Source organism: Perkinsus marinus, assembly GCF_000006405.1.
Source record: "Perkinsus marinus ATCC 50983 genomic scaffold scf_1104296972422, whole genome shotgun sequence".
In the NCBI taxonomy this organism is placed as follows: Eukaryota; Perkinsozoa; order Perkinsida; family Perkinsidae; genus Perkinsus; species Perkinsus marinus.
Genome location: NW_003201757.1, coordinates 122032 through 123583, shown reverse-complemented (window position 1 = coordinate 123583; position 1552 = coordinate 122032). Strand labels below are relative to the sequence as shown.

The 1552-nt window shown below is 47.4% G+C and overlaps 1 protein-coding gene across 1 annotated transcript in view; it reads left to right on the top strand.

Annotated features, from left to right (window-relative positions):
• The window catches only part of Pmar_PMAR028020 (trehalose-6-phosphate synthase, putative), a gene marked incomplete at both ends in the record, with an annotated part of 11095 nt that extends 9850 nt beyond the window's left edge, over positions 1–1245 (top strand). The window contains 2 exons of the mRNA XM_002766594.1: positions 917–1027; positions 1072–1245. Of these exons, the coding sequence (XP_002766640.1) occupies positions 917–1027; positions 1072–1245 (285 nt within the window). The remainder of the gene's footprint in view (positions 1–916; positions 1028–1071) is intronic.
• Positions 1246–1552: the final 307 nt, after the last annotated feature.

The following is a 1552-nucleotide window of genomic DNA, read 5'->3' as shown; positions in this document are numbered from 1 at the left end:
TAGATACAGTATAGTCGCCTTTCTCAACTGCCGCCCCCATTATCTAAGTGTCTTCCCTAAGAGAAGTTAGACTCTGAACCTTGGATATATCATGTCGAGCGTAAGAACATACCTCCCTGAGCTGCCAGATGATACTCGTTATCAATGGATCGTTGAGGTGACTGTCCACGAGCTGAAAAAGCGGATAATATCCGGTTTTCCTTATACATGAGGTGAAGAACATGCTTAATCATAATATGCTTCATCTTTAAGATTAAGGAGCAAGTAGTGCTAGAAGTGCTGAGAAGCATGTAATGCTAAGGTTCTGCGATGGGGAGTATACTCGAAGCAGCTACAGACTGGACGATGAATTTTCATGCATCCGAACTTTGCGTGTGAGTGCATTAAGAACGAATCCTGCGTGCGCGGGTAAAGCGAATCTTCCAGTATCTTCCGTTTCATAGTACAAGTATCTTTTGCACTACATTACACGCGTTGTGTACACTCCTCCTAGGAGCTAACGAAAACAGCCTAGGTAGTTGGCTGATGTTCAGAACCTGTGCTCACCATGTGGGAGACCTGAAGCGATCTCTGTACTACTCAGGTCTACTGCTTATTTGTTGGGCTGACTCCTAGTTCGAGAGTCACAGGTCGGTGTGAGATTGCTGATGTTGCCATGTAGCCCGACAATGAGCTCCTCTATTCTCGCTGGTGGTTTTGATCGAGCTGCGAACAACAACGAGGAGTTCCACCTGATAATCCAGTCGGCGTCTGGCTTTCGTCTGTCTCTTTTAAGTTTGGGACCCAAACTTTCGAGTCGTATTGGTGTGTCAAGGACGGCAAGCGGCTGAACGTATTACACGTTAGGCAGCATTCTGTGACTCAAAAGCTCATCACAAGGCCATCTCGCATGTGGCATTGACTTGGTTCATGGTAGCTTCCTTCGCTCGGCATGTTTGCTCCGCTCTCCATTCTGGTGGTATTGGCCTCCGTGGACGGTCTCCGATCTCTTCAAGATTGCTCATACGGGACTAGTTACTGTCAACAGGTTGGGAACTTATCTCTTTTCAAGCATCTCAGATCTCCTGTCAGATGTATGATATGTACAAGGACCCCTCCTACATCAGCGGCGCGGAAGCTCAAGAGGCCAAAGGAACCTACTGCAAAGATTGGCAGTTTGTCGGCAACGAGCTCGGCAGTGTTTGCTATGGTCTAGCGTGGACCAATGGGTTGGACTCTTCTATCTGCTACCATAGTAAGATGTGATTCTCTCCAACGCTGTGTATATGTCTCTCAGGCGACACTTCCCAAGATTGCGATGGTCTTCCTGTGAGCTGCTCGTGCGCAGAGCCCAGCACAACTACTACTTCGCTTCCTTCTGTCTCCCCCAGCACTACAGCGGAACCCTGACTCAGAGTCCCTGAGTGTTTGCGTTGACACTTTGTTCGGTCACCGCAAGTATATCATCATCGTATATCCGACATGAACCATGTCATTCTCGTTGGGGTAAAACCCCTTTAAAAGTATTGGTGTTATATACAAGTCTTCTATATACTGCTCATTCATCACCCAA